This window comes from Spea bombifrons, chromosome 10, assembly GCF_027358695.1.
Source record: "Spea bombifrons isolate aSpeBom1 chromosome 10, aSpeBom1.2.pri, whole genome shotgun sequence".
Classification (NCBI taxonomy): Eukaryota; Metazoa; Chordata; class Amphibia; order Anura; family Pelobatidae; genus Spea; species Spea bombifrons.
Window position 1 is genome coordinate 32,126,034 of NC_071096.1, and position 14,748 is coordinate 32,140,781.

The 14,748-nt window shown below is 38.3% G+C and overlaps 1 protein-coding gene across 1 annotated transcript in view; it reads left to right on the forward strand.

Moving 5' to 3' along the window:
* The window catches only part of WWOX (WW domain containing oxidoreductase), a 325,001-nt gene continuing 310,253 nt past the window's right edge, over window positions 1-14,748 (forward strand). The window contains exons 1-5 of the mRNA XM_053449183.1: window positions 1-221; window positions 1,770-1,882; window positions 2,328-2,392; window positions 4,457-4,514; window positions 4,849-5,027. Coding sequence (XP_053305158.1) covers window positions 1,776-1,882; window positions 2,328-2,392; window positions 4,457-4,514; window positions 4,849-5,027 — 409 coding nt within the window. The 5' untranslated portion in view covers window positions 1-221; window positions 1,770-1,775. The remainder of the gene's footprint in view (window positions 222-1,769; window positions 1,883-2,327; window positions 2,393-4,456; window positions 4,515-4,848; window positions 5,028-14,748) is intronic.

Sequence of the window (14,748 nt, forward strand, 5' to 3'; positions counted from 1 at the left end):
ACAGTGCAGTGCAGTGCAATACTCATTTATGACGCGGAATCTTTCATTTCTAATCATTTTTTTCCATTTAAAAGCTGTATTTTCTTATTGTGGAGAAGCTGCTTAACCTAACACAGGTTTAGAGAGGCTCTGCCCCGAAGAGCTGACAATTAGTGGATAAACAGGTTAATACCAGCTCTCCTCAATCTGAGTGTTGAACTACAATCAGCATCAACAAAAAAGGCAAGTGCCTTCACAAAGCTCCTCATACAATAAAAATAAATGAGTTCACTGTTAATAAATACATTTATTTGCATGATATATTTAGGTGCGCAGTAGTTTTTCTGCCATTCTGACAGAATAAGATGCCACGGGCGGGAAATAACCATTTGCTAGGAGTCTATAGCCTTGATGCTAAACGATGCGTCTCGGAAAGCGTGGCCGTATGTGTACTGAATGTGATGAGCGGATCCAAGAAGTGTAAAAAAAAGACAGCTTTGGCATATTTGTGTATTTCACAGTAAAAAAAAAGCCAAGCAAGGGTCATTAAGGAACAAGGAGACGATATTTCGAAGAGATCGTGGAAGTGAGTGTTTTCCCTTGTGAGGAGAGACCCTAATGACACACCCGATCCAAATAGAGCCTGTTTACTTAACGACAATCTATCGCATTTAACTCTGGACCTGTAGCAAATTGTTATTTTCCGCCCTCGAAAATAAAATAAAAAACCCATATGCAGAAATATAAAAAAACCCCCAAAAAACTACCAAGATATTTTAATGTTAAAATAGAGTAACTTAATAATTTACGGCTTCTCGATAGAAAAATTGTTACTCGTGTCTTTAAATAAATATGTATTTTCCTTGAATTTTCTAATTATTTGTAATGAGTGTGGAATTGGGGACAGTTTTCAATTTAGCTGATGACTTGACATGTGGTTTCTTTATGAAATATAACAAGGAAACTGTTTATTTTGGATTTTATTTATGGTACTTATAGAATACAGTAGCCTATGTATTTATTTTAAAATTGAACAGTAGGTAGGAAACCTTTCACCATGGTGATAAGGATGAAGATAGCAGGTTGAGGATAGAAAAGATGAGAGAAGGAAGAAGATGATGTAGAAGTGGTCGACAGAGAAGACAGGGAAACATTTAGAGACTGTGAGAAAGATAAAACGAGAATGTGAGAGTAAATGAATGAATGTGAGTGAATGTAGGCCTACGTATTTCCACACGGAAATTCTGAGCGTTTTGCTTTGGTCCGATTCGTTGGAAGGTCTGGCCTCGTTTTCGTGTCTTCGTATGAATGGACAAATTTACCAAAACTTGATACATTTGCAATTCGTATGAATCCAAATGCACAAGCCTAGTTTATAGTATCTCATTTTCTAATTCTTATTTAAAGAAACATATGGTTTATGTGTAGAAAACAAAGCAACAAGAATATGTATTATTCTCGCTCGCTACCGTTCAAAAAGTAAAGACCTGTACCAGCTAGCTTGAGGACTGATGCCAAAACTCTAAAATAAACTTATTTTTTATTTTCTTGCTTTTAGAACCCCATGTGGCCACAATTGCCAATTTCTTGATAAGAAAACATTGTGAAGTTTTTTCAAGTAGTTTGTTTTGATAGGAAGTTAACCTTCTGTACAGCACTCTTTATTCAGCGTGTGAGAAGCTTGGGAGACATCTAGTGGCAGAATTCATGCGCTCTCCAGGTTACTGAATTAGAACAACTTCCCCTGGCTAATTTACATTACTAATCAATAATCTTATATTTGCATGCGCAGTGCTATGGCAGCCCTGAAGTACGCAGGCCTGGACGACACAGACAGCGAGGATGAGTTGCCACCTGGATGGGAAGAAAGGAGTACAAAGGATGGATGGGTTTACTATGCAAAGTAAGAGTCTACATGGGAAGCAAGAAAGGCCGTGATATATAAAGATTGTCTGAGTTTGTTGATATTGTGGGCTGTAGAATTTCAGACAACGCCTACCGTCTAAAGCTAGAAGTACCAGGTCACCTTATTTTTGACCTTCACTCCAGTTTAGGTTCCACCATATCAGTTTTGATAATGTTCCCCATGCTCATGACGGACTGCCACATTCAGAGGAGTGCATAAAATTAGATTAAATTAGATGGATCATACCATGTCGATTATGTATATTATGGCACACAAGAACTGGATAGACTACTTTGCCCATGTTCTATCTTCTATAAGACCATAGATCTTAACTACTGCAGGAAAGCTGTTCCTATTACTCATCACCCTCCCCATAAAGTGGTAAATGCATTCTCTAATGTCTTGGGCCTTCCAAAGTAACCTTTACTTTTTACTTTAATAGCCACTTAGATGAGAAAACACAATGGGAACATCCGAAAACTGGAAAACGTAAAAGGATTGCTGGAGGTTGGTATTTGTTTATCATAAACCACACTTTTATCGGACTGTAGTTGTCAGTCATATTGTCTTTACTATGAATAACGTTTAGATAGGGAACACCTTCTAGAAAACCATTAATATGAGCATACCATATTAAGAAAAAAAAAACAATCATACTGTGATATGGGGGGATGCACACATGTGATACATTTACATAAACAATGAAGCTTTTCGGGGGAGCTTTAACATCCCAAAATCAGGGGTGTACGTGACGAGAGTTTACCTCCAAATAAGTGAATTTTCTTTTTTTGTCATTTTTTTAATAAGAAGTGCTTGCGAAGAGTGGGGTGGTCAGGTTTTGTGCTGCCCTAAACTTGACTAAATTTATGTGCCCCTAATTTTAATCTACCCCACCTTCCTGTTTATGAGCCACCCCTTCCCCCTGTAAATGTCACCATTTCCCCTTTAAGATCCACCCCTTCCTCTCTGAATAGTCATCCATGTAAACTATACTACAAGGATCAGAGACACTCAAACCGTTAAAACCAGCACGTGGCCAGTCCATGATATGAGCTCTAGCCGCTGTTACTGTACATTCATGACAGTGCCCGTGTACGTATTAACAGATCCAGTCTTTTATAGTAAATGGATGAGCGTAATGGGAACTGTAGTCCACAGTAGCTGGAGCGTCAGTTAGTCATTATTTAAAAAATACTGGCCATAGTCTTGATCAGTCCGCAAGAACGGAGCTAAAAACAAGATGCTCAACATTAAGTTTCCACTCAAGTTTGAGCTGCAGCCTCCTCGTTACAGGTAACAAGCATCAGAAGTTCAAATTTTGTCCGTTATGACAGTTTGTAAATTTACAGAGTTTAAACTCAATCCGGCTTGTGCATAGCACTGTGCATAGGTGGCAGTAACTGCCATGTTTGTGCCCAGACATCTTGTCTCTGCCATGTTTCTACCTATACATACTTATATACAGGTTCAGACTATAAGTTATTCAAACATCTTTACCTCCAAGCTCCATCAACGGGTGCTCAGACCAAACAGGATCAACGCCTCAAATCCCCTTGAGTTAAATGGTATAAGCAAATGAAAGTCGGCAACTCTGGAGAGATGGAAGAGAAAAAAATCCACTGTTGGCAGCGTGGTGTAGTAACATAAATCTTTTATTATAATCCAATATTAAGTAAAAGCAACAATGTACTCGTCACGGAGAAAAGAAAAAAAGCAAAACTAGCAAAGCAAACTCTTGATGCATTCCGCGTGACTGTCCTTATTGAAAACCTTTTTTTAATATAAATATCTATATATATATATATTGAAGTACACACCCATTATAATTAAAAACAATTGAAATACATTGAAACATGCCACAAGACTGATAATTATCTAACAAAATAAACCACCCTTTAAAAAGGTGTGGATAATTAATAAATGTTTGGCATGATGAAATGGCCAGAAACGAACACAAATAATGAATGCCTATAGTTACATAATTTTACGGCAAAATACAGGATATAAATAAATTACAAACCTAATTTAATGGGAAATGTATTACTGTAACTATTGAAAAAAGGAAAGTGGAATTGCTAAATTCGTTATATGCAATAGCTAGACCCAAAAAGTATGTGTGTGTATATACTGTATTTGCCCGAATATAGGCCACACTTCTCCCCCCACTTTAAGTCTTTAAAGTGGGTTTGCAGCCTATAATCAGCGTTTAGCGCAGGGATGCGCAATTCGTATCGCCCAACACCTGGGACATGCAGTTCCGGGCACCAGGCAGGTGGTTTATTCATTTAGAGTGGTATTTCTAGGGGGCATAAAGCATATCTGGGGGAGCAGGGGGCATATCTGGGGCAGATTGGCATTTCTAAAGGGGCAGACTGGCATTTCTAGGGGGCATAAAGCATATCTGGGGAGCAGAGTGGCCACCCTAGGCTTAGGTCAAGACACAGCCCTGCTTGTTAAACAAGGTAAGGTCTACCTGTGGGACACCCAGTTTATCTCTCTATTTCATCTAATAAATCCCTGTATTTATATATTCTTATATATTCATAAAGTATGCATTTTATTTTTTCACAGATCTCCCCTATGGCTGGGAGCAGGAAACTGATGGAAATGGACAGACCTACTTTGTTGAGTAAGTAGCGTGTGCGACTGAAGACATGCTTGTAATGTTCTACAGCAGAGTGAACAACTAGAAGAACAGATTAGAGATTAATAACCAAGGTATGAGTAGAAGTCCTAAGCATCTGATGCAGCTGCCAGCAGGTCAGGAGACAGAAGTCAAGGAGCCAAAAAAAGACCGGATGGAAAATGTACACAGGAGCTACATTGGAGTGAAGAAAGCTGTAGGTCCTTTCAGTTCAAGAAACAAAATAGAAAATAATGCCCCATGTTTATAATGAGAATTATTTTGATTTAATGTGGGTCCCAATTTTATACGCAACTTGTTTGACACTTTTTATCAACAGCCACTTGAATAAGAGAACCACATACCTCGATCCAAGACTTGCATTCACTGTTGATGACCAGCCTTCTAAGATGAATACAAGGCAGAAATATGATGGAAGCTCCACAGCTATGGAGATACTCCAGGGCTGCGATCTCTCTGGGAAGGTGGTGATAGTCACTGGAGCAAACACTGGAATCGGTAGGTTCATCTACATCAAAATTAAGCATTTGGAACTTATTATTGAGTATTATCTGGAGAACCATCTTGATGTTTATTCCTAATGAATTTGTAAGAGTCTGTATCTGAATAATACTGTTCCAGATTCAAAGACTGTGCAGCCACTGACTTTATCTAACCTGTCAGCCGTTTCCATGTTTTTTTTTATATATATATGACATAATATCAATTCAAAGACATGTAGATAGTAGATGTGCAGATGGGCCAAAAACAATTCAGAGACATTTTTCGGATCGTCTTTGGCCCATTCATTTCTGGGCAATGAATTACATTTCCTGCTCAAATTGGAGGGGGGCATTTCTAAATCAAGAATGAAATTTGTTGCCTGGTTTTCACATTCACCCTCACACTCTCTGTCTCACTCTCTCTCTCTCTCTAAAATGTTCCCTACTTTCTCTACCAACCACTTCTGCTTCTGCCGACTGCTTCCACATCTTCTTGTTCTTCATCTTCTCTCTTCTGTCTTTCATCTTCTCTCCTTTATTTTGTATCTTCTATATTTATCCACATCTCCTATTGTGAATTTCAGCCAAAATCTCTGGGCTTTTGCTGATGTCGTTTGCCTCGATCCTCCAATTGGGGGAGAGGGCGTCCCGGGAAGTGCTGCAATTTGGATGGAAGTTCACCTTAGGGCGAACTGGCAGCTCTTCCATTGACATTGTTTGCCCCGATCCGCCACTGGAGGGAGAGGGCGTCAGCCAAAGTGCTGAGATTTGGGTGGAAGTTCATCTTGGGGCAAAAATGTGGCGCTTTTGGTGACATTCTTTCCCTCGATTGGAGGATAAAGGGGAGAGGATGTCACTGGAAGTGCCGCCAGTTTGACGAACGTTAGCAGTAGGTTACGTCCGCGAGGATATGGGAGCGAAGATAAAAGATGAAGGAGAGAAAATGAAAAACAGAAGGTAGAAGAAAGAAGATGAAGAACAAGAAAATGTGGAAGTGGCAGGCGGAGGAGTGCCCACGGATTTCAGATGAAAAGTCAGAGCTTTTTGCTTTGTTTTCATCCTCTCTTCCTGGGGGACTGGCCTCGTTTCCGTGGCTTTGTACGAATCACCGCATTTGACAAATTTGGTAAATTTGCAATACACATGCCTAGTATTTGTAGACCCAATTTGTGCAAATGTTGAGATAAAAGAAAGATTGGCAAGCTTTGAATAAACATACAATACAACTACATACTTATACACTACATATTTTTACAGTTTTGATGCTGACTTTTAATGTTTCTTTATAGATACTATCCTTTTAATATCCTTTAATATTTTGCGTTACAATTGTTAATGGTACCGGAGCAATTCTAGGCCAAAGTATCAAGCTATCAGCGCTCTTTTTATACAGCATTGCCTCAATAAACCTGGCCCTCGGATTCTTCAATACATGCATACATTTGATCTAATCTTCCTATGAATTAAAGTCTAGGATTCAACATCCCACAAGGCATTTATACATCTCACCCCAGGCTATTAGCATTCTTGTAAGGAACACCGACAGCTTGATGGACAGAATTGCCTTTCTTTGCCACTCTTCTAACATGCGCAAGAAGGGAAAAGATCCAGAATAAATACCATTTGATGAGGATTTCTCTCTTAAATAAAGAGCCATCTCTCTTTTTACAGACTCTTCATAACAGGTGGTGGAATTCGACTATACTCAAATATTATACATTATGCCAAGCCACTGGAGTCGCTATTAATCACTGCCAAAGATACACTTAATACTGCTTGTCTTTGCATGCTTTTTCAGAAGTCTGTTGCTTTAAGCTTTCCAAAAGGCTTTTGTTTCTTGGCACAGAGTTGGCGTCATCCTTGCCAAGTTTAAATCCTGGGATAAATTATGTCGGGGGGCACTTTGACTGAGGAAAGTATTTCTGCTGTTCCATTTAACCCTTTAACAAGCCACGTTATGGTAGGATTACGCAGCCTAGCACATAGGGGATGGCTTATTAAAGTGGGGTAAGCATCAAGGCAGCCGTAAAAGCGGACCCGCAAGTTTGCGAGTAGTTTTTACCAATTACTACCGTTCTGCATAAAAATGGTCCTGCTACAAACTTTTTTGATTCTTACTTGGGCAAAAAATACAATGAAGACTCTGAACTAATATATATATATATATATATATCCAAGTTATTCATTAATCAACCACGTGATCTTACTTTTTTTTTTTTTTTAAGTTGCCCATCCTTCTCTATAAAGAGACTGAAAACTAAGCTTAATTACAAAGCAGAATGCAAACTCTGTACTTGATGCTGATGATCCATTCGTAAGTTGTTATGAAAACAACTTCATGTGTTCATGAGTTATACCCTATATGTTTTGTACTATCCTCTTTTTTGAGGAGCACTGACGAAAAGCTGAATAAATGAACGGGGAGGAAACGAAGGGCGTAGGTGAAGTCCCTATGAGCTACAGCCATCCGTAACATGCTATAATTAAATGTAACCACTAGGGGGCACTGTCAGTCCATAACATAATGGGATTATGAGCAAACAAAAGGTAACTTATAACAGTTTTTCAGAGTCAGTAGTAACATTTGCTTCATCTCTAAAAATGACATTATATATATATATATATATATATGTATATATATATATATATATATATATATATATAAATATATTTCACATTTATTCGTAAAAATGTTGTGACCCATAATATTTGACCTTGATTTCGAGTATTACTGTAGCCTTTGATAACAATGTGCCAGGTGAGCACACCTCTCCCTCTGTCTCCCATCAATGCTTTGTTTTGAAAGCCTCATATTGTGCCATTCTGTACAAAACCGTAATGTATACATATCCGGCAGGACACCTATTTCCAAAATCGGTTCTGCATCATGAGCAGAATTCTGACCTAACCAAATGAGTTTGCCTTTTCTTTTTTAGCAGTAAGTTTAAAATAGCAGTATAGCCAGTGATCTGCATAACGGGCCGGATAATTGCATCTCCCCGTTTTTCAGTTGACTAACTATTCACCTGCTCTGGATTTCTGCGATACTAGATGAATCTATGATACAGACCCATTCTAGCTGTTCAGCCACCCTCTTTTATTTTTTTTTTGCAGAGCTTGAAGTATTGTTAAAATTAGGAATTAGCAGAAGGAGTCCCTCTAGGCACCCTGAATTAAAAAAAATATCAACACTGGTTTGCCAAAGATCACACATGTCAAACTTTGTGTAACTGGAAATATTCATTGACTCAGCACCTACTATCGGTCCACAAAAGGTTTCCAGGTTTAGGTTATAGAGAGAAAAAAATCTCAAAAAACTGTAAATCATAAGCCTTTACTCGAGGCCTTTAAATTTGTTTAGCAGACACAGAAATAATTTTAACTTGAGCATTCACATAAAAAGTGTTTTCTTCCTTCCACTTTGTGTGTCTGACCAATTATTAATTTTGTATCGTCGTTCTCTTGGCAAAAATTTAATTTTGAATGACTTGAAAAACTTGGTTTTAATTTCTTATTCTGTCTTACCGCAAGAGGTTCAGAAAATGAAACGCCAAGACATAAAATAAAGTCTTAAGAAAAAAGATTGTTTTGCTCCCCTCATTGTAGGACATTTTGTGAGAAAGCGAATATTTTAATCAACCAATGTAAAACCGTATAAATGAGGTTTTACTGTCATTAATGTTAGCATATGGGGCTTCTCTTGTTGTCTTTTCATATCCTCTTAGATGAATCTATTTATTATTTTAGTAATAAGTGCCACACATGGTTGGTTAGCTAAGTGATTGAACTTGATCAGCCTGGGATAAAATTCACCATCCTTGCCAGTCCTGATGCAACACATTGTGTCTAAAAATCGAGTTAGTTTTTTATTTGAAAATTTAAAAAATTAAACATCTCTATTTGTGTGCTTTAAAAATGATGAACATTAGGTTAATACAACCACAGATGAACAACAAATCATGACATATTACACCGTGTCATGAGTTATTCAACAAAAATAAAGCCAGAATGGAGAAGCCATTGGAGAATCATAAGTACACATTATGATTCTATAGCTTGTAAAACAAACTTTAGGTGCAATAACTTGTCATCGTTTTCTGTATGACTTTATCAGTTGGCCCCCACTTTTCTTTACAACGTTGCTTCAGTTCATTGAGGTTTGAGGGCATATGTTTATGCACAGCTCTTTTAAGGTCCTGCCACACCATTTTAATTTGGTTGAGGTCTGGAGTTTGACTGGGCCATTGCAACACATTGATTCTTTTCTTTTTCAGCCACTCTGAAAACAATATAAGACCAAAAGGGACGTATTGTCCCGTGAAAATTTTTCTTTTGTACCGCATGGTCACTTATAGCAAAGTCATCCATTCTGTTCCTGGCCAAATACCAGCTTGTCAGTGACCAAAATCATCCTATATGGTGTTGTCCCCCAGGTATGAATTTTAGCAGGGTAGTTGTGGCATTTATATTTAATGTCTGGCTATTGAATTTTTCGACCAGAAATAAATATGCTATACTTTAGTGCACTGATCTGGCCTAAGTGCTAGTGGGCCAATATTGAGCCAATATTGGGCCATTGTAAGTGCCTTACCAGCGGAATTACAAGTCCTTAAGGTGACTAATAAGTCACTACTGAGAGTCAAGCGGTTCCGTGCGAGGGGCCGAGTCAAATCATCTCCACTAGCCAATATTTTTCACGAGCTCTTTGGCTTCACAGTTAATTTTTTAGATTCCTCCATTATTAGCGGGAGCAACGGGGATCAGTTTCAGATATTATTTGTAAGCAAATAGAGGACTAAAATATCACTTTAGTGAATTACATGGAGGAGATGAACAAGTTAATTTGCTTTGTGGTGGTGCTGGTCAGGACGAAGGTTCATTTCGTGCTCCAAACTTTTGTTGGCAGTCCTCAATGCTTCTGCCGTGGATCTAAAGCCTGATCAGGTTTCTGTTGATTTGTGGACGTGTGCGCTAAACACTTCTTGGCTCTTGCCGAGGTTTTATCTTCTGCGGATTTTTTTTTTTTTATTATTTGGGCAGCAGGAAAATTAAATAATTTACCGTCTTCTCCCCTGTGTGAGCTGCACATTATAACTTACGTTTCTGCAAACCTAACTGCATTTAAATCACTGGGCAACCCAGCAATCTACAAACTATTTGTAACTATATATATATATATATATATGTTTTTTTTTATTATTATTATGTCTAAGTTAAGCAAATCTGTGATTGCTTTTGTAAGAGCGGCTCCTATATTTTGTCACTGAGATAATAAGCCCAAGAAACCGTACTCCTAGGATAGATTTTATATAATCATCGTCGGCTTTAGTGTAAACCAATTCCTGCACTTAATGGTAGTTTAGCAACATTTTCCAAAATTGTTATAATCAACCTGAGGTTTTATGGATCTCATATTAACAGACATGGGTTATATTTTTTTTTCATTTACGTAAAAAGTGTGCCAAGCGCCTTTTCGCTAATTTAACTCTGCGTGGCCGACTGCTCCTCCAGGCACAAAATAGGCCTCCGATAGGGATGACAAGCCATTAGTGGACAAAATGCTCTCTTTTATGTTTGGTTTCAAAATTCAAATCAAAAGATAAACACATAAAATACCAGAATAGAAAACTAGAACAGTGCACAGGACCAATTTGCCTTTCTCCTGCGCGTCCTAAGCCGCGAGCCGGCCGAACCCAACGTTGAACGATATGGTACTCTACAAACCGGTCCAACTAGAATGACCTGTCCTTTTTGTACACTTCTGGGTGGAGAAAGTTCCTACATAAATAACTACTAGTTATACACACAGAATATCATGAATAATAATTTAAAAAACATTGCGCCAGCCACTTACACGTCTACGAGGTGACATGCTGCAGCCCAGCACGGTACTTATGTATATTTTAACGTAGTTCTCTCCTTGTACTGTTGGAACCCGATTTTACGTTGGCAATTCTGCATGTCGGCGAAGGCAATTTTTAACATGTTCAACATGTTAAAGCCAACAAAGGTAACCGACTCCCAGAGCACATTCTGTGAAATGCCTTTGCGTTATTTGTTTGAGATCTTTGCGTTTTATACAAGATGTATCGACCACTTAGCCCGGGCGGTGGGTTCGCCGCGGCCAGCAGCATGTGAAACTGGTTTTCGCATTAGGTTTGGTTGGACGAGAAACAGAATCTACACATTAGTCATTTTAATTCATTTTGCTTGGCACTCCGGCGGCTTCTCGCGTCCAAGAACAACACATGCCAGTTTAGCACACAAAGGGAGAGGCAGGACGTCGGTTTTAACCTAAACATGATATTATGTTTTAAAACCTGATGCCTGCAGTTACAGATTTATGTTTTACAAGACAACGTTTTCACCAGACACAGACATATCCGTTTTTGTGATTTTTTTTCATTTTTTTTAATATAAAAAATATTTCAAGCATCCCTTACCCATCAGAGATGTTTAATGATTTGACTTTGTGAAGAAGTGATGTTCCGTAACCGGGTGAAATGTATATGACTGTAAAAAGGGAACTTTTTGTGGCTTTGTGCCTTCAGATTCAAGGAGCCCCTAGGCTAGTGTAGGAATTTTTGTTCCTGTTGCATTTATTGTGTTGCCTCTTGTGGGTTATTTAATCTTCTGTTATTTTCTTAAGTATATTTTTATGACAGAGCGATTAAATTCCAGGCAATTAGAGCCTTTAGTTTTGTTTTGGGCATCCATTTCCTCCTGAACAGTAACGCTCTCCTCCATTTTTGCCTTACGGTTTGGTTGGCTGTGATAGCTGGCCCATTGCTACTTTTTTTCAATATCATTGACCACAAAATAGAAAATCTATTCAGGTGTTGTGAAGAATTCTGATGGTGGCTTTTTGACTTAATGATTTCTATTAGAAAATAGCTTCCTGGTTTTTTACCATTTTTAAGATGTAAACAAATTACCAAATAAAACCAGTTGTAGCCATCAGTGGACAACTCACCTCAGCCATGATCATTTTAGATCATTAATGGATCTTATTAAAGATATTACAGGGACATATTGGAGGCTAATGCCAGCTTGGTTTCATCCCAATTATGGAAGGCCTCAGTTCTGATCACATCTGAATTGCTTGACAACTAAGTCCAACAAGCCTTCGACCTTGAAGTTCTGTGGTGTTTTACTTTAGCATCCTATGCATTTAGGCGTGCAGACATGTTCTTAAAACTACGGATCGTGTTCATTTTCCTGATAACGTTCTACCTGGAGAATATGGTGGCTTCGGTAGCTAAGTGTCCTGCATTGTGCCTTTTAGAAGAGGGAAGTCAAACTTATAAAGACGACATTGGCGCTCGAGAAAACAGCACCGCGTTTGGCTACAAATTTCCTACTGCTCTGAATTGTCAACCAGGGGTCAGATTAGAACTCATTGGACTGCAGTTATAGTGCGAAAAGCAGCAGCCTCCGGTCATTCCTTCCTCTTGAGATTTACAGGCCAGCCACTTGAAATTCATTATAGGGTTTTTGCAAAACATTATAGCCTCAAGAGCCTTCTCCAGCGAGAATCTGAAGTTGTTCGGTCTCTCCGGCAGATCATTGCCATCCTCCCATAAAATAACATATTTGAGTTCTTTCATATTCTACCGTTTCATGTTAATGGGCGAGCAATAAACCATCATAATGGCTCCTTATAAAAAGCAACATCTCTTTTTAACATGTTGCTGAGGAAGTACGTTTAAAAGTATAGTTTGCAGTGATTTATCATTTTATCCCAGTCTACCTTCTAATAGTCACTGGCAAATCTTGTATTGTTCTGCTACAATGAAGTACTGATGGAAGTATTTTAAATTGAGTGTTAATATTCCAGAGCAAACATTTGTTCCGCTTGGCTACATTGTATGTGGCAACCAAATAACAGGTAGTATTCTCAGAAAGAGGAATATAGTATGGGTTACATATGGCAGGTAAAGATATTTATAATAAAAAAATGTATTAATACCTTTTATTACCTAATTATTTTTTCTTTAAAAAACATGTAATTGTTCTTACCCTCTAACAACTTTTAAAAAGTCTTTGTAATGTGTTTTATAAACAGGAAAGGCAGATCAGAAGAAGGTATGGTAGAAAGCAGGTACAGAAGAAAATAAAACAGTAAAAATAATCAATGCTGATTAGACCAAGAGAGAGGTTACTGGCCTAGGCCTAGGGGTGCGGCAAAACCGTCACATAACCATTTGGGTGATCAGGTCCCCCGCTGTACCGCTTCTCACGGGGAGGTTACAGGGGAGAATAGGTATAATGGGGAAAAATGCGAGTATGTAGGTTAATTGTACCATGTACTAATCGTTCTTTACCATTAATTGGTTAAACTCCTACTATTCTTAGTTATGGGTCAGGGGAGTCTTTGTAAAGATAGAATAGAAAGAATAGGACAGAGAATTGATTATAAATGCTAATTGTGCATGCAGTCAATATAGGGACACAAAACAAGGCGTTCTGTATACCTGCTAATTTTTTGATGTGCATTGGAAACCCACCAAGGCATCCAGCTTCCTGGGGTTACATCATAATGTCATACCCTCTAAATGCATACGCAATACACGTTTCACCTCGGCACTGCCATACTGCTCCTACATGACCACAAGGACAGGGCAGGAATCCCATCAAATAGGGGCAGTTGGCACATATGATGCCATTTGTCCACAGTACCTCCTGTATATTTCCACCACACGATAATGCTTACTATACACATTTCTACCTGCTTGATGCACGCTGCCTGCACAAAAATGTCCCTACCGCAGAAGTATAACTAATTGAATCCTGCATTACATTATAGTTTAATGTTCAAAACGATATTGTATTATACTTGGCAGCTCTTTTGCTAATTAGGGAAAAATAAAACTGAAATGTTCTTCAGCAGACTAAAAATGAAACTGTTAAAATTAATACTTGCCTTGTTCGACACATTTTGTGCTCACATGAATAGTGCGTTCATTACCCTGTTTTAGTCAAACATCTGTACTCCGCATAAGCCGGCGCTGATTACTGTGCTATTCAGTGGTAAAGAAAAAAAACTATCTGTTAATCTTTTTTATAAAAAAACGCTGCAGCATATTTGCTGTAAAAATGCTTTTTTTTAATGTTTATATATTTTTTTTTTCTGACTCGGCTTTAAAGATTTCCGTACAGACATGCAACACATAACACTTTTACACTTGAACAACCTCCTTGAAAATAAAAGAAAGACCAAAATCATCTAAATGGTTTAACCAGAAATCGACGGAAATAGCAAATAATTTGTAGCACGGAAAGCAAACTCTCGTTTGGAGGGTGTCTCTGTTATGGTGTGATCATTTCTGGACGCTGCTATTCGGGAGGTAGACTTCTTGAGACCAGGATTATTTATTATAATTTATGTTGCGAAAGATCATTTCATCTCATTGACTTCGCATCATCAGAGGCCAGCTCTGTTGAGTCCTTCCCGGAGGATGGGCCGAGACAGTCCCTGCCTAATGTGTCATGGAATTAAAACATGTAACATGTAATGTGTCAGGCCATCAAAAACCAAGGGAAGGTCTTTGCTTTTCACAAAAAATACATTATGAAGAGCCATTGTTTCACCTCGATTCACCTACAAATCATAGACTAAAAAACACACTCGCCCACAAATTGTTACTGTTCTGACAAAGACCCGTTGTAATTGAAATTATTAGTTTCGTGTTACATTTGATGGCTGTGATGTCATGTTTTTGTCTATCTTCATGCAT